We start from the raw sequence: 25,194 nt of genomic DNA, 5'->3' as shown, positions 1-25,194 counted from the left end.
TGGTTTATCTTCAAACTGTAATAAGATATGCATATAAAATGTATACGATATTGATCGATATTTACCTTTGACCTTGGTTGACCCATATAATGACCTTTCGTACAAATTCAAACAATAATAAGATAATCATGTGTATTATATTCATCGACATGAATAAACAATTTCTCCTATTAAGCGTTCGTTTTTTTGTTTGTTTTTGTTTAGTTTTTTGTTGTTTTTAGTTGTTTTTTTTTTCATAAACCGAGATCCGCTGTAACATTTGAATATGAAGCCGGTGTCATTTTAAACATATGATATGGAAATGGGTCAGTATGTTATGAGGTCCATTTTCAACGTTTAACATGGAACCGGGGTCATTTTCAGCAAATGATATGCAAATGGGTCAGTATGTTGTGGGGTCCATTTTCAACGCTAAATATGGAACTGGGGTCATTTAAAAAAAATGATATGGAAATGGGTCAGTATGTCGTGGGGTCCATTTTTAACGTTGAATATGGCACACGTTCAATTTCCCTTCGGGCAGGTGAGCTAAAAACGTTTAATACAATGGAAATATTGAAACATACTATTGATAGTATTAAGTTTTAAACGTTTAGATGTGAATCAACATTGCATATAAAACAAAAAAATAAGAAAGAAAGACTATCATCAGGTTATATAAAAGTAAACATTGTATATAATCACATCATTGACATCACTCTATATTTCTCTATATCAAGTCTTTTCTAACCAGGAAAAATAATGTTAACTTTAAAAACTTTTAATTCAAAAGGAGTACATTTAAATGGTAAAAGACTCTTAGAAGGTGTGAACTTTAAATTACTCCCTCTGTTCCAATAGTGTGGGGACTGATAATCCATCAACTTCGCTAGCCAAGGGTGTTCAATACGATACTCTCCTTTTCAGTGAAAAGGAGAGTATCGTATTGAACACCCTTGGTTAGCGAAGTTGATAATCCATATGCCGTCAAGAACAATATGATAATGATTGAATAGAAGTAAAACCCCACTTACTCGAACCCGGTTTACTCGAATACCCTCAATCGTCGAACATTTCCTTTTGTCCCGACAGAGTTCATACGTATTAAATCTACCTCGAATTACTCGAATACTATGTATTCCCCGAACCACGATCAGGTCCGCACGAATTCGAGTAAGTGGGGGTTTACTATGGGGCGCCGTTTTACTATTTATTAACAAAACTGGATATCCATAATTCGAATTTTTGATATCCATAATTCATTTTTGGATATCCAAAATTCGAATTTATGATATCATTTAATAATTTTGGATATCCAATATTAACTTTGGATATCCAAAATTCGAATTATGGATATCCAAAAATGAATTATGGATATCCAAAATTCGAATTATGGATATCCTAAATTCAAAGCATTTTAAGATATCATAAATTCGAATTATGGATATCCAAAATTCATTTATGGATATCCAAAATATCCAAATATCATTTCTTGATATCATTAAATCGAATTTTGGATATCTTAAAATGCTTTGAATTTAGGATATCCATAATTCGAATTTTGAATATCCATAAATCGGGGAAATGTTAATATTTTACTGTCTAATGATTTCTCCCTGCTACATCCAGTTCCCGCGGGCGCGTTTTTTCGTAGGATCGGAAGTCCTCGGACTTCACTATACGAATCAATGCGAATCCAAGATGGAGCGAATGGTGTCAAGTGCTTTAAGAGCATTAGACAGTGAAATCGACAGAGAACCTATAGCTAGCAGTAGCACCCTAAGTAGTAACTTTTGGTAAATGTTGTATGTAAGGGCCTAACTGTCTGGGGAAGTTTGTCCTTTGGAACTCCTCTGCTGTATTCTATTTCGTAAACGTTGTTTCCGGTCCATTACGCGTATTTACAAGTTCGTAACAAGGGTCGGTTTTGACCGGTAGTAGTGCCGGGAGCAATCCAATTTGATAACACTGAGCATTTTTGGATATCACAAAATCGAATTATGGATATCAAAAAATGCATGGAATTTAGGATATCCATAATTCGAATTTTGGATATCCAAAAATGAATTATGGATATCCTAAATTCGAATTATGGATATATCCAAAAATGAATTAAGGATATCCAAAATTCGAATTATGGATATCCTAAATTCAAAACATTTTAAGATATCCTAAATTCGAATTATGGATATCCAGAAATGAATTATGGATATCCTAAATTCGAATTATAGATATCCAGTTTTGTTAATAAATAGTAAAACGGCGCCCCATAGTTTACTGTATATCAATGTGCATTATAGATACACTTTGCAACAGAAGCTTTCATAAACTTTTGCATCAAATAAATTTAAACTGTCATGACATTATTGCTCAATAAGAAATAACCATTTCTCTTTTTTTTTAGTCCAAGCACCAAAAAACCACAAGAAATATATAATGGGCAATATCATAGATTTAGAATATGAGACATTGCGTCAGCAGTGGCGTCATTGGTAACTACAGTATACATTGTATACATGTCTGGTAAATGAGATATGAAGTCATCGTTACATTCATTAAGTATGGAAAATGATGTCATAAGTAATTATATATATACATTGTATAACATGGGACATATCAACATCGATAACTGTGTAGCATAATTATGCTATGTTAAATCACCAGGAAACAACAATGCTCAAGAACTGGCATTGTCGTCTACGAAGATATGGCGACGGTTATCAGTAATTATGCACAATTTGAGACCTGATGTCATTGGTTACTACAAAGCATGCGAGACATGATGTCAAAAGTAATAGAAATAAACTGAGCAGGAGCTCTGATAGATATACCCCATACCCCCACAAAGTGGTCTTGAGTGATCTGTGGTCCTATAATGGACCCCACAACATATTGACCCATTTCCATATCATTTTTAAAAAGTAACCCCGGTTCCATATTCAACGTTGAAAATGGACCCTACAACAAACTGACAAATTTCCATATATATTTTTTTTAAATTGACCCCGGGTCCATATTCAACGTTGAAAATGGACCCCGCGACATACTAACCCATTTCTATATCATTTGCTGAAAATGACCCCGGTTCCATATTCAACGTTGAAAATGGACCCCACGACATACTGGCCAATTTCCATATTATTTACTGAAAATGACCCCGGTTCCATATTCAACGTTGAAAATGGACCCCACGACATACTGACCCATTTCAATATACATATATGTTTTAAATGACGCGGTTCCATATCAACGTTGAAAATGGACCCCACAACATACTGACCCATTTCCATATTATTTACTGAAAAATGACCCCGGTTCCATATTCAACGTTGAAAATGGACCCCACAATAAACTGACCCATTTCCATATCATTAGTTTAAAATGACCCCGGTTCCATATTCAACGTTGAAAGTGGACCCCACGACATACTGACCAACTTCCATATTATTCACTGAAAATGACCCCGGGTCCATATTCAACGTTGAAAATGGACCCCACGATATACTGACCCATTTCCATATCATTTCCTGAAAATTACCCCGGTTATTAGATTTTCAAAATGACACCAGTTCCATATTCAAACGTAACAGTGGATCTTGGTTAATGAATAAATTACCGAAAACATAATTGGACAAATCTATGTTGATCAATATCGTATACAGGTTTTATGTAGCTTATGATAGTTAATATTTATACAATATGTCATTATATATGTCACCAAACTTCAAAGGTCAATGTCGATTAACATCGTATACGTAAGAGTATGCATATCAAATAACGGTTTGAAGTTTATACCAAACGTCATTAAAATTGACACCAAAGGTCACAAATCAGATTCTTCAAAAATATGTACCAACGTCGTGAACATGCCATATGCGTATATAGTTAAAAATTACACAATAGGTCATTTTATGGGTCACAAAAGATCATAAGTAAAAATGTTTATCAATGTCGATCTATATCGTTTTCATGCTATGTGAATATTATATAGCAGTGATAAGTTATACCAAAGTTTATTAAATGGCTTACCGAAGGTCAAAGGTCAAATTGTGTTTCAATGTTGATCAATATCATATACATTTCATATGTATAACCTATTACAGATTGAATGTATACCAAAGGTCATTATATGGCTCACCAAAGGTCAAAGTTCAAAGTGTGTATCAATGTCGATCAATATCGTGTACATATTAAATGAATATCATATAACAGTAATGAGTTATAGCAAAGGTCATTATATGGGTCACAATAGGTCACAGGTCAAATTGTTAATCAATGTCGATCAATATCGTGTTCATGTTACATGAATATCTTATAACAGTGTTAAGTCATTTCAAAGGTCATTTTATGGGTCACCAAGGGTCAAAGGTCAAATTATTAATCAATGTCGATCGATATCGTATACATCCCATATACATATTATATTTCAGTTTGAATATATACAAAAGGTCATTATATGGGTCACCAAAGGTCACAGGTCACATGATTAATTAATTTGGACCAATGTCGTATACATTTCATATGCATAACTTATAACGGTGATGAGTTATACGAAAGGTCATTATCTGGGTCACCAAAGGTCAAAGGTTGAATTATGTACCAATGTCGATCAATATCGTGTACATGTTAAATGAATATCTTATAACAGTAATGAGTTATAGCAAAGGTCATTATATGGGTCATAAGAGGTCTCAGGTCAAATTGTTAATCAATGTCGATCAAAATCGTGTTCATGTTACATGAATATCTTGTAACAGTGTTAAATTATTTAAAAGGTCATTTTATGGGTCACCAAGGGTCAAAGGTCAAATTATAAATCAATGTCGATCAATATCGTATACATCCCATATACATATTATATTTCAGTTTGAATATATACAAAAGGTCATTATATGGGTCACCAAAGGTCACAGGTCAAATTATTAATTAATGTGGACCAATGTCGTATACATTTCATATGCATAACTTATAACCAAAGGTCAAAGGTTGAATTGTGTACCAATGTCGATCAATATCGTGTACATGTTAAATGAATATCTTATAACGGTAATGAGTTATAGCAAAGGTCATTATATGGGTCACTAGAGGTCACAGGTCAAATTGTTAATCAATGTCGATCAATATCGTATACATGCACTATGCATATCATAATTTAGTTTGAATATATACCAAAGGTCATTATATGGGTCACCAAAGGTCACAGGTAAAATTCTTAATTAAAGTGGACCAATGTCGTATACATTTCATATGCATATTTTATGACGGTGATAAGTTATACCAAAGGTCATTATCTGGGTCACCAAAGGTCACAGGTCAAATTGTTAATTAATGTCGACCAATGTCGTATACATTTTATATGCCTATTTTAAAACAGTGTAAAGTTATACGAAAGGTCATTATCAGGTTCAATTAAGGTCACGGGTCAAATTATCAATCAATGTCGATAAATGGTATACATGTATAGGGACATCTTATTTAAAGCGATGCTTATGGTCATTATCTGGGTCACCAGATGTCACGAGTTAAAGTGTTAATCAATGTACATAATTATTATATACATTTTATATACACTTCTCATAACAGCCTAATGTGATATCAAAGGTCACCTAAGGTCACGGGCCATTTTTATTTTACCATTGCCCTTCAATATCGTTTATACATTGTAGCATGTAAGCATATCTTATCGCAACGTCTATGACAATATTAACTGGTACGATATTCATCGGGGTCCATTTTCAACGGGTATGTAAAGAAAATTTAATATTTGGTTCCATTTTCCACGGCATCCCGGTTCCATTTTCCACGGGGGTCCATTTTCAACGTTACACCGGCAAAATGCACATTGTCATAAAACTAAATGTACGCATATTCGCAGACTGTGCCAACATATGGTCTATTTTAAGAACATTATGTATGACTTTGGGCATTGAGCAAAATCTGTGAAAATTGCGTTGTTACTGTTTGTTTTAACGCATGATAAACAATAAGAATTGGAATTTTATAGAAAAAATTATCTTCTCTCAATAATAGGATTGTTTTGATAGAACAAATTAAAGTTCATACTCTGCGTACGTGACCCGGGAATTGGACCGGCGTACAATTTTCACCCCAGGAGTGTCGTCCTTTTTTACTTCCAAGTTAGAGAGTGGTATATTTTTACCGGGAGAACGTACGATTTTGACGTAAGATACGAAAAAAGTTACGAACACCTTTGTGAAACGCACTTACGAAATTCGTAAGTTTTGCGTAACTTTTTCGTCAATATTTACGAACGTTCGTAAGTTACGAAGCTTTGTGAAACGATACCCAGGTACAGATCCTAACAGTAGTGACCAGGTACGGATCATAACAGTAGTGACCAGGTACGGATCATAACAGTAGTGACCAGGTACGGATCATAACAGTAGTGACCAGGTACGGATCATAACAGTAGTGACCAGGTACGGATCATAACAGTAGTGACCAGGTACGGATCATAACAGTGGTGGCCAGGTACGGATTATAACAGTAGTGACCAGGTACGGATCATAACAGTGGTGACCAGGTACGGCTCATAACAGTAGTGACCAGGTACGGATCATAACAGTAGTGATCAGGTATGGATCATAACAGTAGTGGTCAGGTATGGATCATAACAGTAGTGACCAGGTACGGATCATTACAGTAGTGACCAGGTACGGATCATAACAGTGGTGACCAGGTACGGATTATAACAGTAGTGACCAGGTACGGATCATAACAGTGGTGACCAGGTACGGCTCATAACAGTAGTGACCAGGTACGGATCATAACAGTAGTGGTCAGGTATGGATCATAACAGTAGTGGTCAGGTATGGATCATAACAGTGGTGACCAGGTACGGCTCATAACAGTAGTGACCAGGTACGGATCATAACAGTAGTGGTCAGGTATGGATCATAACAGTAGTGGTCAGGTATGGATCATAACAGTAGTGACCAGGTACGGATTATAACAGTAGTGGTCAGGTATGGATCATAACGGTAGTGACCAGGTACGGATCATAACAGTAGTGACCAGGTACGGATCATAACAGTAGTGGTCAGGTATGGATCATAACAGTAGTGACCAGGTACGGATCATAACAGTAGTGGTCAGGTACGGATCATAACAGTAGTGGTCAGGTATGGATCATAACAGTAGTGGTCAGGTACGGATCATAACAGTAGTGACCAGGTACGGATCATAACAGTAGTGGTCAGGTACGGATCATAACAGTAGTGACCAGGTACGCATCATAACAGTAGTGGTCAGGTACGGATCATAACAGTAGTGACCAGGTACGGATCATAACAGTAGTGGTCAGGTATGGATCATAACAGTAGTGACCAGGTACGGATCATAATAGTAGTGGTCAGGTACGGATCATAACAGTAGTGACCAGGTACGGATCATAACAGTAGTGGCCAGGTACGGACCATAACAGTAGTGGTCAGGTACGGATCATAACAGTAGTTGTCAGGTATGGATCATAACAGTAGTGGTCAGGTATGGATCATAACAGTAGTGACCAGGTACGGATCATAACAGTAGTGACCAGGTACGGATCATAACAGTAGTGGTCAGGTACGGATCATAACAGTAGTGACCAGGTACGGATCATAACAGTAGTGGTCAGGTACGGATCATAACAGTAGTGACCAGGTACGGATCATAACAGTAGTGGTCAGGTATGGATCATAACAGTAGTGACCAGGTACGGATCATGATAGTAGTGGTCAGGTACGGATCATAACAGTAGTGACCAGGTACGGATCATAACAGTAGTGGCCAGGTACGGACCATAACAGTAGTGGTCAGGTACGGATCATAACAGTAGTTGTCAGGTATGGATCATAACAGTAGTGGTCAGGTATGGATCATAACAGTAGTGACCAGGTACGGATTATAACAGTAGTGGTCAGGTATGGATCATAACAGTAGTGACCAGGTACGGATCATAACAGTAGTGACCGGGTACGGATTATAACAGTAGTGGTCAGGTATGGATCATAACAGTAGTGACCAGGTACGGATCATAACAGTAGTGACCAGGTACGGATCATAATAGTAGTGGTCAGGTACGGATCATAACAGTAGTGACCAGGTACGGATCATAACAGTAGTGACCGGGTATGGATCATAACAGTAGTGAACAGGTACGGATCATAACAGTAGTGACCAGGTACGGATCATAACAGTAGTGGTCAGGTACGGATCATCACAGTAGTGACCAGGTACGGATCATAACAGTAGTGACCAGGTACGGATCATAACAGTAGTGACCAGGTACGGATCATAACAGTGGTGACCAGGTACGGATGATAACAGTAGTGGTCAGGTACGGATCATAACAGTAGTGACCAGGTACGGATCATAACAGTAGTGGTCAGGTACGGATCATAACAGTGGTGACCAGGTACGGATTATAACAGTAGTGGTCAGGTATGGATCATAACAGTAGTGGTCAGGTACGGATCATAACAGTAGTGGTCAGGTACGGATCATAACAGTAGTGACCAGGTACGGATCATAACAGTAGTGGTCAGGTACGGATCATAACAGTAGTGGCCAGGTACGGACCATAACAGTAGTGGTCAGGTACGGATCATAACAGTAGTTGTCAGGTATGGATCATAACAGTAGTGGTCAGGTATGGATCATAACAGTAGTGACCAGGTACGGATTATAACAGTAGTGGTCAGGTATGGATCATAACAGTAGTGACCAGGTACGGATCATAACAGTAGTGGTCAGGTACGGATCATAACAGTAGTGGTCAGGTATGGATCATAACAGTAGTGACCAGGTACGGATCATAACAGTAGTGACAAGGTACGGATCATAACAGTAGTGGTCAGGTATGGATCATAACAGTAGTGACCAGGTACGGATCATAACAGTAGTGACCAGGTACGGATCATAACAGTAGTGGTCAGGTACGGATCATAACAGTAGTGACCAGGTACGGATCATAACAGTAGTGACCAGGTACGGACCATAACAGTAGTGGTCAGGTACGGATCATAACAGTAGTGGTCAGGTACGGATCATAACAGTAGTGACCAGGTACGGATCATAACAGTAGTGGTCAGGTACGGATCATAACAGTAGTGGTCAGGTACGGATCATAACAGTAGTGGTCAGGTACGGATCATAACAGTAGTGGTCAGGTACGGATCATAACAGTAGTGGTCAGGTACGGATCATAACAGTAGTGACCAGGTACGGATCATAACAGTAGTGGTCAGGTACGGATCATAACAGTAGTGACCAGGTACGGATCATAACAGTAGTGGCCAGGTACGGACCATAACAGTAGTGGTCAGGTACGGATCATAACAGTAGTTGTCAGGTATGGATCATAACAGTAGTGGTCAGGTATGGATCATAACAGTAGTGACCAGGTACGGATCATAACAGTAGTGACCAGGTACGGATCATAACAGTAGTGGTCAGGTACGGATCATAACAGTAGTGACCAGGTACGGATCATAACAGTAGTGGTCAGGTACGGATCATAACAGTAGTGACCAGGTACGGATCATAACAGTAGTGACCAGGTACGGATCATAACAGTAGTGACCAGGTACGGATCATAACAGTAGTGGTCAGGTATGGATCATAACAGTAGTGACCAGGTACGGATCATAACAGTAGTGGTCAGGTATGGATCATAACAGTAGTGGTCAGGTACGGATCATAACAGTAGTGGTCAGGTATGGATCATAACAGTAGTGGTCAGGTACGGATCATAACAGTAGTGGTAAGGTACGGATCATAACAGTAGTGACCAGGTACGGATCATAACAGTAGTGACCAGGTACGGATCATAACAGTAGTGGTCAGGTACGGATCATAACAGTAGTGGTCAGGTACGGATCATAACAGTAGTGGTCAGGTACGGATCAAAACAGTAGTGACCAGGTACGGATCATTACAGTAGTGGCCAGGTACGGATCATAACAGTAGTGACCAGGTACGGATCATAACAGTAGTGACCAGGTACGGATCATAACAGTAGTGGTCAGGTACGGATCATAACAGTAGTGGTCAGGTACGGATCATAACAGTAGTGGCCAGGTACGGACCATAACAGTAGTGGTCAGGTACGGATCATAACAGTAGTTGTCAGGTATGGATCATAACAGTAGTGGTCAGGTATGGATCATAACAGTAGTGACCAGGTACGGATTATAACAGTAGTGGTCAGGTATGGATCATAACAGTAGTGACCAGGTACGGATCATAACAGTAGTGGTCAGGTACGGATCATAACAGTAGTGGTCAGGTATGGATCATAACAGTAGTGACCAGGTACGGATCATAACAGTAGTGACAAGGTACGGATCATAACAGTAGTGGTCAGGTATGGATCATAACAGTAGTGACCAGGTACGGATCATAACAGTAGTGACCAGGTACGGATCATAATAGTAGTGGTCAGGTACGGATCATAACAGTAGTGACCAGGTACGGATCATAACAGTAGTGACCAGGTACGGACCATAACAGTAGTGGTCAGGTACGGATCATAACAGTAGTGGTCAGGTACGGATCATAACAGTAGTGACCAGGTACGGATCATAACAGTAGTGGTCAGGTACGGATCATAACAGTAGTGGTCAGGTACGGATCATAACAGTAGTGGTCAGGTACGGATCATAACAGTAGTGGTCAGGTACGGATCATAACAGTAGTGGTCAGGTACGGATCATAACAGTAGTGACCAGGTACGGATCATAACAGTAGTGGTCAGGTACGGATCATAACAGTAGTGACCAGGTACGGATCATAACAGTAGTGGCCAGGTACGGACCATAACAGTAGTGGTCAGGTACGGATCATAACAGTAGTTGTCAGGTATGGATCATAACAGTAGTGGTCAGGTATGGATCATAACAGTAGTGACCAGGTACGGATCATAACAGTAGTGACCAGGTACGGATCATAACAGTAGTGGTCAGGTACGGATCATAACAGTAGTGACCAGGTACGGATCATAACAGTAGTGGTCAGGTACGGATCATAACAGTAGTGACCAGGTACGGATCATAACAGTAGTGACCAGGTACGGATCATAACAGTAGTGACCAGGTACGGATCATAACAGTAGTGGTCAGGTATGGATCATAACAGTAGTGACCAGGTACGGATCATAACAGTAGTGGTCAGGTATGGATCATAACAGTAGTGGTCAGGTACGGATCATAACAGTAGTGGTCAGGTATGGATCATAACAGTAGTGGTCAGGTACGGATCATAACAGTAGTGGTAAGGTACGGATCATAACAGTAGTGACCAGGTACGGATCATAACAGTAGTGACCAGGTACGGATCATAACAGTAGTGGTCAGGTACGGATCATAACAGTAGTGGTCAGGTACGGATCATAACAGTAGTGGTCAGGTACGGATCAAAACAGTAGTGACCAGGTACGGATCATTACAGTAGTGGCCAGGTACGGATCATAACAGTAGTGACCAGGTACGGATCATAACAGTAGTGACCAGGTACGGATCATAACAGTAGTGACCAGGTACGGATCATAACAGTAGTGGTCAGGTACGGATCATAACAGTAGTGGTCAGGTATGGATCATAACAGTAGTTGTCAGGTGTGGATCATAACAGTAGTGGTCAGGTATGGATCATAACAGTAGTGACCAGGTACGGATCATGACAGTAGTGACCAGATACGGATCATAACAGTAGTGGTCAGGTATGGATCATAACAGTAGTGACCAGGTACGGATTATAACAGTAGTGGTCAGGTATGGATCATAACAGTAGTGACCAGGTACGGATCATAACAGTAGTGACCAGGTACGGATCATAACAGTAGTGGTCAGGAATGGATCATAACAGTAGTGACCAGGTACGGATCATAACAGTAGTGACCAGGTACGGATCATAACAGTAGTGACCAGGTACGGATCATAACAGTAGTGGTCAGGTACGGATCATAACAGTAGTGACCAGGTACGGATCATAACAGTAGTGGTCAGGTACGGATCATTACAGTAGTGACCAGGTACGGATTATAACAGTAGTGACCAGGTACGGATCATAACAATAGTGGTCAGGTACGGATCATAACAGTAGTGGTCAGGTACGGATTATAACAGTAGTGGTCAGGTACGGATCAAAACAGTAGTGACCAGGTACGGATCATTACAGTAGTGGCCAGGTACGGATCATAACAGTAGTGACCAGGTACGGATCATAACAGTAGTGACCAGGTACGGATCATAACAGTAGTGACCAGGTACGGATCATAACAGTAGTGGTCAGGTACGGATCATAACAGTAGTGGTCAGGTATGGATCATAACAGTAGTGACTAGGTACGGATCATAACAGTAGTGACCAGGTACGGATCATAACAGTAGTGACCAGGTACGGATCATGACAGTAGTGACCAGGTACGGATCATAACAGTAGTGGTCAGGTATGGATCATAACAGTAGTGACCAGGTACGGATTATAACAGTAGTGACCAGGTATGGATCATAACAGTAGTGACCAGGTATGGATCATAACAGTAGTGACCAGGTATGGATCATAACAGTAGTGACCAGGTATGGATCATAACAGTAGTAGTCAGGTACGGATCATAACAGTAGTGACCAGGTACGGATCATAACAGTAGTGGTCAGGTACGGATCATAACAGTAGTGACCAGGTACGGATCATAACAGTAGTGACCAGGTACGGATCATAACAGTAGTGACCAGGTACGGATCATAACAGTAGTGGTCAGGTACGGATCATAACAGTAGTGACTACGTACGGATCATAACAGTAGTGACCAGGTACGGATCATGACAGTAGTGACCAGGTACGGATCATAACAGTAGTGGTCAGGTATGGATCATAACAGTAGTGACCAGGTACGGATTATAACAGTAGTGGCCAGGTACGGATCATAACCGTAGTGACCAGGTACGGGTCATAACAGTAGTGACCAGGTACGGATCATAACAGTAGTGGTCAGGTATGGATCATAACAGTAGTGACTAGGTACGGATCATAACAGTAGTGACCAGGTACGGATCATAACAGTAGTGACCAGGTACGGATCATGACAGTAGTGACCAGGTACGGATCATAACAGTAGTGGTCAGGTATGGATCATAACAGTAGTGACCAGGTACGGATTATAACAGTAGTGACCAGGTATGGATCATAACAGTAGTGACCAGGTATGGATCATAACAGTAGTGACCAGGTATGGATCATAACAGTAGTGACCAGGTATGGATCATAACAGTAGTAGTCAGGTACGGATCATAACAGTAGTGACCAGGTACGGATCATAACAGTAGTGGTCAGGTACGGATCATAACAGTAGTGACCAGGTACGGATCCTAACAGTAGTGTTCAGGTACGGTTCATAACAGTGGTGACCAGGTACGGATCATAACAGTAGTGGTCAGGTACGGATCATAACAGTAGTGACCAGGTACGGATCATAACAGTAGTGGCCAGGTACGGATCATAACAGTAGTGACCAGGTACGGATCATAACAGTAGTGACCAGGTACGGATCATAACAGTAGTGACCAGGTACGGATCATAACAGTAGTGGTCAGGTACGGATCATAACAGTAGTGGTCAGGTATGGATCATAACAGTAGTGGTCAGGTACGGATCATAACAGTAGTGACTAGGTACGGATCATAACAGTAGTGACCAGGTACGGATCATAACAGTAGTGACCAGGTACGGATCATGACAGTAGTGACCAGGTACGGATCATAACAGTAGTGGTCAGGTATGGATCATAACAGTAGTGACCAGGTACGGATTATAACAGTAGTGACCAGGTATGGATCATAACAGTAGTGACCAGGTATGGATCATAACAGTAGTGACCAGGTATGGATCATAACAGTAGTGGTCAGGTACGGATCATAACAGTAGTGACCAGGTACGGATCATAACAGTAGTGGTCAGGTACGGATCATAACAGTAGTGACCAGGTACGGATCATAACAGTAGTGACCAGGTACGGATCATAACAGTAGTGACCAGGTACGGATCATAACAGTAGTGACCAGGTACGGATCATAACAGTAGTGACCAGGTACGGATCATAACAGTAGTGGTCAGGTACGGATCACAACAGTAGTGGTCAGGTATGGATCATAACAGTAGTGGTCAGGTACGGATCATAACAGTAGTGACTAGGTACGGATCATAACAGTAGTGACCAGGTACGGATCATAACAGTAGTGACCAGGTATGGATCATAACAGTAGTGACCAGGTATGGATCATAACAGTAGTGACCAGGTATGGATCATAACAGTAGTGACCAGGTACGGATCATAACAGTAGTGGTCAGGTACGGATCATAACAGTAGTGACCAGGTACGGATCATAACAGTAGTGGTCAGGTACGGATCAAAACAGTAGTGACCAGGTACGGATCATTACAGTAGTGGCCAGGTACGGATCATAACAGTAGTGACCAGGTACGGATCATAACAGTAGTGACCAGGTACGGATCATAACAGTAGTGACCAGGTACGGATCATAACAGTAGTGGTCAGGTACGGATCATAACAGTAGTGGTCAGGTATGGATCATAACAGTAGTGGTCAGGTACGGATCATAACAGTAGTGACTAGGTACGGATCATAACAGTAGTGACCAGGTACGGATCATAACAGTAGTGACCAGGTACGGATCATGACAGTAGTGACCAGGTACGGATCATAACAGTAGTGGTCAGGTATGGATCATAACAGTAGTGACCAGGTACGGATTATAACAGTAGTGACCAGGTATGGATCATAACAGTAGTGACCAGGTATGGATCATAACAGTAGTGACCAGGTATGGATCATAACAGTAGTGACCAGGTATGGATCATAACAGTGGTGGTCAGGTACGGATCATAACAGTAGTGACCAGGTACGGATCATAACAGTAGTGGTCAGGTACGGATCATAACAGTAGTGACCAGGTACGGATCATAACAGTAGTGGTCAGGTACGGATCATAACAGTAGTGGTCAGGTACGGATCATAACAGTAGTGACCAGGTACGGATCATAACAGTAGTGGTCAGGTACGGATTATAACAGTAGTGGTCAGGTACGGATCATAACAGTAGTGACCAGGTACGGATTATAACAGTAGTGACCAGGTACGGATCATAACAATGGTGACCAGGTACGGATCCTAACAGTAGTATTCAGGTACGGTTCATAACAGTGGTGACCAGGTACGGATCATAACAGTAGTGGTCAGGTACGGATCATAACAGTAGTGACCAGGTACGGATCATAACAGTAGTGGTCAGGTACGGATCATAACAGTAGTGACCAGGTACGGATCATAACAGTAGTGGTCAGGTACGGATCATAACAGTAGTGACCAGGTACGGATCATAACAGTAGTGGTCAGGTACGGATCATAACAGTAGTGGTCAGGTACGGATCATAACAGTAGTGGCCAGGTACGGATCATAACAGTAGTGGTCAGGTACGGATCATAACAGTAGTGACCAGGTACGGATCATAACAGTAGTGACCAGGTACGGATCATAACAGTAGTGGTCAGGTACGGATCATAACAGTAGTGACCAGGTACGGATCATAACAGTAGTGACCAGGTACGGATCATAACAGTAGTGGTCAGGTACGGATCATAACAGTAGTGGCCAGGTAGGGAACACAGACTAGAAGCGACCAGGTAAGGTTCGAAGCTGTGACAGCTGACCTTGTCATCTCCTGAGGTCAAGGACATTGATAAAGGTACTTGTATACATAAGAGAACTCAGCTTTAGTCTATTTGTGCTGATTAAAGACATCAAAACCCAATGCATTACAATCGCTATACAAAGTAGTCTCCCTATAAATCTCACATAAGTAAAAATAATAGATTTTCTTTTTTTTTGTGAGATTATAAAATTAATGATTCGGCATGAATGGCCAAAAATGTCAATTTTTTTTCTTTATTAACGCACTGATAATGATAACAATAAGAATAATCAGTGTTGTGTGATACAGAGAGTCATGTCCGTGTCCGTCGCCATACCCCACGTGACAACAGAGCTAGGGGAGGGGCCCCACTGGGAGGATGACAAACAGACGCTCCTGTTTCTTGACCATGTGAAATGCGAGCTGTTCCGGTGGTGCCCTGTCACAAATGAGCTGAAATCTCTAAAGCTAGGTGTGTATTAAACAAGAAGTCCATGGGGCCTGTATCGCTCACATGGATATTTCAGTAAGTTATATAATTGGTTATATTATCAATACTCTTACCATTTTTCGGATCTGCCTCTCAGTACCATGTGTTTCTGTCAACTTAAACTTTAAACTTTAACAAAATTTAGCGTTCTGGGTATAAAGAAAATTAAAAGAAAGTTAAAATACTGACAGGTCAGCAAGGGCCCGAAGTGTGGCTATATACCCCACAAACAACAAGAACCCACCTGCCCATATCGCTGAGGTTCCTCCATATAACGATGTAATACTCATTTGTAAATTTTGATTTGCTATTGCCACAGGTCAAATTTGCCCTTTACATATAACCCAAATTGCCTTGTACTTTGACCCAATGACCTTGATTTTTTGTCAATTGATATCTTGTTTAATCCCAACCAACTATTCAATTGGAAAATTTGACCTTGCCCTTTAACCTTTGTACCCAGTTACCTTGACCTTTAACGGGATATTTAGTCAGTTGATTCATGGATTAATTCTAAGAAAAGGACCTGTTACAGGTTACATTGATTTTTTCCCAAGAGCCAATTTAATAATTACCGGGTGATATTTGTAGTACTATATGAGACAACCCGTGAAATATGTTTAAATAATTCAAAAGGTCCCAGGGGCCTGTTCTATGACTATTTTAATATCACCCTACATGGGAGTGTGACAGGGTTCCATTTTTAGTCAAAATAACGCACATTTAACTTTTTTTGCTTCAAAAAGCTATCATTTTCTTCAGAGTGATATTTACTGCAAATCATAGATGCATTTATGCAACAAAAAATATCTATTAAAAAAATTACACAATCTTAAGCCCCAAAAATACCTATATTTCTAAGCCAATTTTAAGCTATGTTCACTTTTTACGGAATCGGTACAAATTCTTCCGGTTCTTGTACACCCAAAATATTTGGCAATTATTTGGACCATTATGTTAGATATCTATGGTGAGAATTATAGAATAATTGAAAACCGGTAAAGTTGTCATATATACAATAATCTGCAGGGAGATACTTTTCAAAATAGCCCTTCAGGTAGGGCGTAAGAATTGTACCTGCTGCTTCCATTGCATGATCGTAAGAGGCGACTAAATTTGGGATCTTATATTTTCTCTTCTTTCTTAGCATCTTTCTTCTTCCTAATGTCTCCCTTGACAATGCCTCACTTTTGGCCTTTAGTTGAGCGTTCGCCCCTGTGAGGAAGGCTTTGAGTTCTGTCCCCTGGCCGAGACATACCAGAGTCTTTAAAAATGGTAGTTGCTACTCCTGCTAAGTGCTCAGCACATTAGGAGTGGGACGACTGGTTCGCCCGTTGTCAGTATAATGTGACCGGGTGGGTGTCCTGCTGGGTGTCTTCGGCAGCTTCTTCAGTGAGGTAGCACTATAAATCGGCAAAAGTTCCGGCCTATCACAAGGAGACATAACACAAGACATACCGCATCCTCCTAAAACACACATGCGCATTCACCACACGCATGCTTTGAACATCTCCCTTGTGCCAAAACGCCTTGGTATAAATCATATAACAAGTGAGGAAGTAATGTAACATTACACAGTGCTTACAAAAACAAAACCTCAACAAAAGTTCGCACCTGTCACACTCCCATGTAGGGTGATATTAAAATGGTCATAAAACAGGCCCCTGGGACCTTTTGAATTTTTTAAACATATATCATGGGTTGTCTCATATAGTACTACAAATAACAACCGGTAATTATTAAATTGGCTCGTGGGCAAAAATCAATATAACCTGTAACAGGTCCTTTATAACGTCAAAATGCTTGTAAGTGAAAGGATACAAAATTTTTCCTTGGCCTCTGACCCAGTGATTTTGACCTTTAGTCAGTTGACTTTTTATACAATTCCGACCTACTTTGCTTCATAATGTCATTAGAAATGTTCATCAGTAAAAAGATAAAAAAAATGACACTGAACTTTGACCGTATGACCTTGATCATTTGCCTCGTATACCAAAGTGACATATTGACCATGCCCTATGGTCAATTGTTCCTATGTTTGAAATATTTATATGTGAAAAGTATACACATTTTGGCGTTGAGCATTGTTTCAAAGTGACCTTGACCTTTGACGAGTTGACTTTAATTCTGACCATCCTTGCATCAGAATGTCATTACAAAATGTTCACCAGTGAAAAGATACAAAATTTGATTCTGACCATCACCCAAAGATGCTTCAGGTCAAATAGATATGGACCAAATCCTGTCATTCCCACAGAAGCAGATTTTAAAGAATTTGCTATATTTCCCTTATTTGACCCCGCCCCTCAGCACGAATTGGTTCCCCTAATCCGAAGGATGATTCAGACTAGATTTGGTCAAAATCTACGGACTTCATTCATGACTAGTAGGGATTTTAAGGGAAAGTGGACAGACGGACGCCATGTCGTAAACTCGAGATGAGATAAAAAATGAAATAACAAGGAGCACCGACCTGTCAGTCGTACATTGTAATATAAACAGTATATTGGGAATGGAAGCTTTGATGTAACCCAGTAATTGGGGACGTGGTTTACAACATGGTCTGGTCTGATCAATGGTCGTGTTGGTCCGTTTCCAAATTGTGGTCTTGTCTATTTGTTCAAATCTCATATTTTGGTTTGGCATTGTTTGGCCTCATCTCATATTTTGGTTTGGTCTTGTTTGGCCTCATCTCATATTTTGATTTGGTCTTGTTTGGCCTCATCTCATATCTTGGTTTGGTCTTGTTTGGCTTCATCTCATATTTTGGTTTGGTTTTGTTTGGCCTCATCTCATATTTTGGTTTGGTCTTGCTTTGTCCGGTTTTATTGTTCTGGACTCTAAGTCTGGTTTGGCTTATCTTAACGGCATTTGTTTCTTCAAAATAAAACCATTAATTTTCTTTTTCCAACTATCATAAAAAGTTCAATAGACCTTACATACGCCCGTAAAAGCTTTGTCAATTTCTCCGTAGTAAGTGAAATAATATAGCCAATTAAAATGAATGGGGTGCTTTGGAAGAGACTTTTGAGATAGATTTTAACATAATGCTAAGCGGTATTTGTTATCTGTGACTATTGACGCTGTGACCACTACACAAGTGTCCTCCTGGAATGGCAGTGCCCGACGTGGTCTTTGCCCATAGCGATAATATTATGTGCACAAGATAGTAGTTTATACATTGATAGGGGCCGCGATAGATAAGTCGGTTAGAGCGCCGGCCACGTAATCTCAGGTGGTATCACCATAATATACAACATTAAGGTTCATGTAAATAGTAAATCGAATGATATTTTACCAGAACGAAATCACTATTCTGTTAAACAGAAGTGAATTGACCAATTGTTACAATGTAAATATGTATCAAGGCTATGCATGGGTCTTGATTTTAACATCTAATTTGTTAAGCTACCTGTTAATTTCGGCAAAACATTCATAAAATGTAAGTTTTATGAGTACAAAGAAAGCTCTTGTGGATCAGACATATTTCACAAAATAACCATGCCGTTATGTTCACATGTGTCTTTGACAGGTTGTGTGAGGGTTTATTGTACTCTATAAAAGTATAAATTTTGATTCTCTTTTGACCTTGAAATGCCAACGGCGGCTGTAAATTATATAAAACAATAATGGCATTTAGGGAGGCATTTCGATGTTCAAAAACGCTTTTATTAGACACTATATATGAAGAACTCTGATCATAGCAAGTAGCCCGTCTTTAGAAAAATAGTTCCATGTACATGTTTGTAACATATCACTGGATTTGCTATTTATATGAACCGTAATAAAGCACACTATCTAATCTGTAGAAAATTCTCAAATGCCCTTCACATTACATAATATGATAATACATTTTATTTCAAGTGTTACACAATGTACAGTTTGACCTATACAACCTTTATCGACTCGAGCAGTTAGATGATAATATGTACATGGCCTCAAAATCTTCAAAAACTCCTGTGCAACTCATCTTTGGTTGTTGGTTTGAACCGTGTCAAAGGTTTGCAATTAAACTGGAGGTTAGCAGCCATGACACAGATATTGGTGTCAAAAGTTGAATTCACACCATCAATCTTTTGTCTGATTTTGTGGATTTCGACGCTCCCTACCCGGTGTCGGTTTCTCGGAAAGCTGAGAAACGGACCGGCCTGTGCTGTCGTAGCTGTGTCCATGGGCAAGACACATCACTGTAATTACTTTTGATAGCATGCGACGGGCCTCCCGTATGTTGTTAAGTGAGGTAGTCACCAACTACTACCAGGAGACTCCGCCTCAAAATGACCCTTTCTGTTCACGGGGCGATAGAGCAAGCCAAAATATACAAATACATGTATAGCGGTTGAAATGCTTAAACTTATTAAAAGCTCTACAAAAGAATTGTGTGTTATGTACAACGGCACAAACAAGGAACTCTGATAACTTATGTACGGTCAAAGGTTAGTTGTATAAACTATTATGGGATATTTTCTCGTTATTGGCGTGGTCGTGATTCGTTTGGTTTGGTTTGGTTTGTTTTTGGTTAACGTCCTATTAACAGCTAGGGTCATTTAAGGACGTGCCAGGTTTTGGAGGTGGAGGAAAGCCGGAGTACCCGGAGAAAAACCACCGGCCTACGGTCAGTACCTGGCAACTGCCCCACGTAGGTTTCGAACTCGCAACCCAGAGGTGGAGGGCTAGTGATAAAGTGTCGGGGACACCTTAACCACTCGGCCACCGCGGCCCCATTTCGACACGATTATTTATCTACGACCCAACTGGTATTAATAACGACTCCCGCTTACAAAATACTGACTTCATAGTTCAATTCTCAGAACCAAAAAAAATCTGGGAAAGATAATACAGTTCTTCGTCGTGTTACATTACACACAGATCAAGCTTGAGTGAAAATGTTTACATTACAGACAAAAAATTTGGAGAGCAAATTGAATTTTTGTTATTTCTATTCAAAATTGTTAATTTATTGCAGAATTGATTAAAACAAGTTTTGGGTTTTTTTTGCTGTTAATCGCGCATTAATATAATTAAGAAGTGCTGTGGCGTTTTAACATATGACGCAGTTGGTAACAAAAATCAGAAAGTATTTAATGCGGTCACATTGAGAAAAAAATCAGACGAATCAGAAGCAGCACCGAGGCGTTGTATTGCGAGTGATTTGAGGTGGTAAATTAAACAATATTACCAGTAGGTTCATTTGGCGGTCATGATTTACACTGAATACACCACTTGCTGTATTCCTACACTGACCGAATCACCGTCATATTGTAGTACACAGCCTCATAATCATACATGTACTACAAACCGGGTTACTACCGACATAAACAAAATGAAGTGGTTTATAATTAAATATCGAAACGAAAAAAGATGTGAATTGATTGATATCATCACCTTTCTTTCCCAGGGAAATCGTGTGTGGGTGCTGTGGTGCCATGTCGTAGGGGAGGGTACCTAGTGGGGATGGAGCGGACTCTCTCACATCTGGACTGGGACTCAGGGGTCACTACCGTATTACAGGAGATAGAAACTGTAGGCACTGACGACAGATTTAACGACGGAAAGTGTGATCCCGCCGGGAGATACTGGACAGGTACGTCACAGATCTAAAAATGGTAAGTGTGATCCCGCCGGGAGGTACCGGACAGGTACGTCACAGATCTAAAAATGGTAAGTGTGATCCCGCCGGGAGATACTGGACAGGTACGTCACAGATCTAAAAATGGTAAGTGTGATCCCGCCGGGAGGTACCGGACAGGTACGTCACAGATCTAACGAAGTAAGTGTGATCCCGCCGGGAGATACTGGACAGATACGTCACAGATCTAACGACGGAAAATGTGACCCCGCCGGGAGGTACCGGACAGGTACGTCACAAATCTAACGACGGTACTTGTGATCCCGCCGGGAGGTACTGGACAGGTACGTCACAGATCTAAAAATGGTAAGTGTGATCCCGCCGGGAGGTACCGGGTAGGTACGTCACAGATCTAACGACGGTAAGTGTTGTCCCGCCGGGAGGTACCGGATAGGTACGTCACAGATCTAACGACGGTAAGTGTGATCCCGCCGGGAGGTTAAAGTACAAGGCATGCAAAGTAATTGCTGGAAAGACTTGCCTAAAGGAAGCAAAGTTCGATACTGATGTAAAATGATATTGGACAATGTTCCCATTGTAGGTACAATGGGTGCCCGGGTAAATCAAGCGCCCGGATTCGAACTGGAAACATCGAGCCTGTACAGTTTTGACACGGCCGGAAAACTGGTCAAACATGTGGATAAAATTTCAATTTCCAACGGTATGGCGTGGTCATCTGACAACCGGACGATGTTTTACATCGACTCCATTCCAGCCAAAGTGGAGGCATTCGATTACGACATCTCCTCAGGAACAATCAGTAAGTCGACCGCTGCGTTTTAATTAGAATACTGGATATTGTATATTGGCTAAATATCCCCAGGATAAACTACACAATATATGATATTGGTGCTATATAATGAGCTTTAAGTGGACCAAGAGACACTGGCCTTAAATTCTTGGTACAACGATTTATCAAAAATAAATCATTATCTTCTCCAAACTGTACCATCATGCATGAAATTCTCCAAAATGTATTATCGTGCATGACATTATCCAGAATGTATTACCGCGCACGTTATTCTACAAAATGTATTATCGTCATGATATTTTCCAAAATGTAATTTTATGCATGGTATACTCCAAAATGTATTATCGAACATGATATTCTCTGAATAATAGCGCATGCAAAGTGTACAATAACACATGCTATTATCCAAAGTGAACTATCGTAATCTTATTCTCCAAAGTGAACTATCGAAAATCTTATTCTCCAAAGTGAACTATCGTACATCTTATTCTCCAAAGTGAACTATCGTACATCTTATTATCCAAAGTGAACTATCGTACATCTTATTCTCCAAAGTGAACTATCGTACATTTTATTATCCAAAGTGTACCATCACGCTGTATTGATGCCCTGTGTAGCGTTATGTACACTATCTAATCACTACCCTTCTCTAAACTAAACAATAATTTGATTCTTCCTAGGTAACCGTCGGGACGCTGTGAACTTTAACCTTTTGCCAGACAAAGATACGATGGGCGTACCTGACGGAATGACCATAGATAATGACGGACACTTGTGGGTCGCGTGCTACAACGGGGGCAAGGTCGCTTGCTTCGATCCTGTCACCGGTACGTAAAGAAAGTCAATGTTAACTCGGTACGCAGAAATTTAGCGAGAACTCGATATGGATAGAAAGTCGACAAGATCTCGAAATAATGTTCAGATAGTACAGCATATTCTTTGTACACAAAATAATGTTAGTGATGACTCTAGGATTTATTTCTGTATCCAGGAACAAAACTCCGAGAGGTGTTGATTCCCGCTCCCTAGAACAACTTCATGTTGCTTTGGTGGTAAAAACCTGGATGAGTTGTATGTCACTACGGCGCCATATCTTGCATCGGAAGAGGAACTCAAATTATATCCAATGCATGGATCAGTTTTCAAGGTCACGGGACTCGGGGTCAGAGGTCAGCCTGCCAACGTTTACCTAGGATGACCTTGACCAATGATCGTTATACTGGATTTTGAGTCCTAGTATAACTTGTGTAATTAAAGAGGTGATTGATTTCACACTCGTCCTAATGTATCGTTTTGTTATGCTTTATAAACTAGAATTACCGACAACACTCTAATCCTCATGTGGAGGATGACCTATTTGACTAATTGAGCCATGGTTGTAAATCTAATGACCCGGTGTTTCCGGTGTAACATGAAAAAATGACCTGGTGTCATTATTCTACGAGCTAAAAGCTTCCCGGGGTCTTTATTCTACAGTAGAAATCATACCCAGTTTCCCATAGAAAAATGACCCGCCTCAATAATTCCGATAACTCAACGTTTACCCGGTTCTGCTGACTTGATGGGGATTTTTTCTCTCTCGTTCAGTTGTGGGATCGCACAACGTGACACGACGTTCTGTGTGCACACGACGTATGCACGATAGCAAAAACGAGCGATCTCTATACTACAGGAAAACTAGTCCACGATGAGCGATTTAAATAGTATGTCAAGAGGACTATCAAAATCACAAACATGGCTTTTCTTGTTGGATTTCGTTTTCATTACATAATTTGCTGGGCGTCGTTGAAGACACCTCTAAGGCCGCAGTGGATTGACTCGTAAGCTTTTAAATCAAGCTGTTGAACTCTAAGAAGCACTCTGAATTACGAGGATTGGGTATTGATTATATGATATAGTTATATAGCTACTAAAGAACAGAAATTGGTGTATTGTTTTTATATACCAACCCGATCTTTTAGTGTCTGAATTCGGCAAAATTACATCTGATCTGCATTCAACCAAACTTACCGACATTTGACAAAGGTTATCATCAAAATATGTATATTTATGTAAAACTTAACAGCAATAACTATCATTAAACTAATTGATTTAAAAAGTACAAGGAGAAGGGAACCATGTATTCTGGAAGAGTAAGCGTTATCTGCTTCATCGACGACACTTGCCATACAAATCTAGGTCACGGCGACACGGAGACACAGAGACATACAAGTCTAGGTTAAATCTGTGTCAAGTCACAATCTTAAATGAGAATCGCATGGCGACAAGGGAACCAAAAGGCAAAGATCAAGGTAAGCTGCTGAAACTGAAGGGTCTGTGGTGTCTTCTATTTCAAATTCGACAAGGTATATCAGACCGACATGGTTGATAAGATGCTTACTATTTAAACGTCGCCAATATATCTATGTAAAAATGGAGGACTTTGCAAGGTCACGATTACCTCTTTTATTATAAGCTCTTATATAGTTCAGCTTCAACGACTAGTTTTGCCTATAATACTTACAGCTAGTGTTCCGGAGGCGTATTTTGCTACATCAGTTTTATTTCTACCTCAATTTTTCGATGTGGAAACAAGAATATCGAGAGCTTATACCGAAATACAGGAAAACCAAGTCGAAATTTCGACTTCATAGTCCAAA

The 25,194-nt window shown here is 40.3% G+C and overlaps 1 protein-coding gene across 3 annotated transcripts; it reads left to right on the top strand.

Annotated features, from left to right (window-relative positions):
- Positions 1-6,110: 6,110 nt before the first annotated feature.
- LOC117325361 (regucalcin-like) lies at positions 6,111-23,839 on the top strand. Of its 3 annotated transcripts, none has more exons than XM_033881525.1 (6): positions 6,111-6,315; positions 15,995-16,157; positions 21,574-21,759; positions 22,346-22,564; positions 23,236-23,382; positions 23,547-23,839. In XM_033881525.1, exons 2-6 carry the CDS (start codon positions 16,001-16,003, stop codon positions 23,582-23,584), a joined length of 747 nt encoding a protein of 248 aa, XP_033737416.1. In that variant the 5' UTR covers positions 6,111-6,315; positions 15,995-16,000; the 3' UTR covers positions 23,585-23,839. The 3 variants fall into 3 exon arrangements, with proteins under 3 accessions (XP_033737416.1, XP_033737418.1, XP_033737417.1); XM_033881527.1 differs by lacking the exon at positions 6,111-6,315 and adding an exon at positions 6,503-6,523; XM_033881526.1 differs by lacking the exon at positions 6,111-6,315 and adding an exon at positions 14,616-14,635.
- Positions 23,840-25,194: the final 1,355 nt, after the last annotated feature.

This window comes from Pecten maximus, chromosome 4, assembly GCF_902652985.1.
Source record: "Pecten maximus chromosome 4, xPecMax1.1, whole genome shotgun sequence".
Lineage (NCBI taxonomy): Eukaryota > Metazoa > Mollusca > Bivalvia > Pectinida > Pectinidae > Pecten > Pecten maximus.
This window is presented reverse-complemented; position numbering and strand designations above follow the sequence as displayed.

Bases quoted from the DNA above. Each gene is read 5' to 3' on its own strand.
- LOC117325361 (XM_033881525.1), top strand. From the start codon at position 16,001: ATGTCCGTGTCCGTCGCCATACCCCACGTGACAACAGAGCTAGGGGAG. The intron at 16,158-21,573 runs GTGTGTATTAAA...TTTCTTTCCCAG, and splicing joins GCTGAAATCTCTAAAGCTAG to GGAAATCGTGTGTGGGTGCT. The intron at 22,565-23,235 runs GTAAGTCGACCG...GATTCTTCCTAG, and splicing joins CATCTCCTCAGGAACAATCA to GTAACCGTCGGGACGCTGTG.